At 32.6% G+C, this 1351-nt stretch overlaps 1 protein-coding gene across 1 annotated transcript in view; it reads left to right on the top strand.

Moving 5' to 3' along the window:
- The window catches only part of LOC110021299 (farnesylcysteine lyase), a 4986-nt gene that overhangs the window by 2450 nt on the left and 1185 nt on the right, over positions 1-1351 (top strand). Inside the window, exon 2 of the mRNA XM_020719738.1 lies at positions 682-1044. Within this exon, the coding sequence (XP_020575397.1) occupies positions 682-1044 (363 nt within the window). The remainder of the gene's footprint in view (positions 1-681; positions 1045-1351) is intronic.

The following is a 1351-nucleotide window of genomic DNA, read 5'->3' as shown; positions in this document are numbered from 1 at the left end:
ATATAGATATAGATATTATGTATGTATATGTATATTTGATTAATGGTGGAAGAGAATGTACACACCCAAAAAAATCTTTCTCTAAGCATTATTTTTTTCACTTTCACAAATTCCGCTCTATTTTTCTTTCTATTCCATTTGTTGCAGTTCATCTCGTTCCTGCAGTCTTCTACCTATCAGAATGATACATTTTTCAGGTAGGATTTGAAACAAATGGCTTATACATGTCGCAAACGCATGACAGATGCAGCGATAATTAAAAATGATCATTTGGTTCAAGTCATTGATGTCATGATCAAACAGAGAGATTATGTGATGGTTATAAGTTTTTTCCATACTCTGTATGCTGGAAAACTGATTTTAAGATTGCCTTGATTTCTATTATGATTGAAATCATGATTGCAAATTGAGTTAAGTGATACTTTTAATAATAAAGGAGTTGTTCCTATAACTGATTTTTTGTTTGTTTGTTTTAAGCTTTTATTTTGCTGATCAATTGTTTAATGCATCTTTTTCTTGATTCTCAAAAGAGAAAATTGCATTATATTTTTCTTCTAGAAAATACGAAGAGTTAAAATATCAACATTTGATTTTTATTCAACTTGAGAAGCATTTTTCTTACCGACATCGGTTTCCAGGCCATGCAAAATGAACGTTTTTGGTTATCTTTTTGCTGTATAGGTAATAACCAGAATCAACTACGGTCAGGATATTAATATTAGTGGACTAGCTGGAGCTGTTTCATTAGCTGGCTCCGATGATGGCTTGTGGTCAGTTGATGGTGGTAATTGGCAGCTTGCTGCTGGTTTGATAAACTATTCTAATGTCACATTACATCTTAATGAAGAGGTGACCTCCGTTTCCTATGTTGAAGGCCAGAATTATGCTCTCAGCACTAAAGAAGGATTGCAGTACCACTGTGCAGTCACCGTATTTGCCACTCCTCTGGACGAGCTAAACATCACATTTACACCTCCAGTTTCAATTCCCAGCAGGAGACTACAGCATACTTTTACAACCTTTGTGAGGGGTTTCTTAAACCCGGTAATATCATTTTTTTTTGGTGAAATTTGAATGGCTGTTTTGCTTTATTATTATTATTATTATTATTATTATTATTATTATCCATAATTTTTATAGGTTAAGCTTAAAGGTCAGAATAGTTGATTATAAATCTATTGTACAAATGTTGGAAGGGTTGAACCAAAAAAAAAATTGAGCTTTTGGATAAAATGGATTTAATAATATTACAGTATAAGCTTATTATGCAGCTATGCAACAAATGCCTTCTTTATTTTTTATTTATTTTGCCAATGTGGAGAAAAATTATTCCATGCGGATCGGACACCCC

Source organism: Phalaenopsis equestris, unplaced genomic scaffold (assembly GCF_001263595.1).
Source record: "Phalaenopsis equestris unplaced genomic scaffold, ASM126359v1 Scaffold000131, whole genome shotgun sequence".
In the NCBI taxonomy this organism is placed as follows: Eukaryota; Viridiplantae; Streptophyta; class Magnoliopsida; order Asparagales; family Orchidaceae; genus Phalaenopsis; species Phalaenopsis equestris.
Note: the sequence above shows the minus strand (reverse complement) of the source record. Positions and strands in the feature narration are given on the sequence as shown.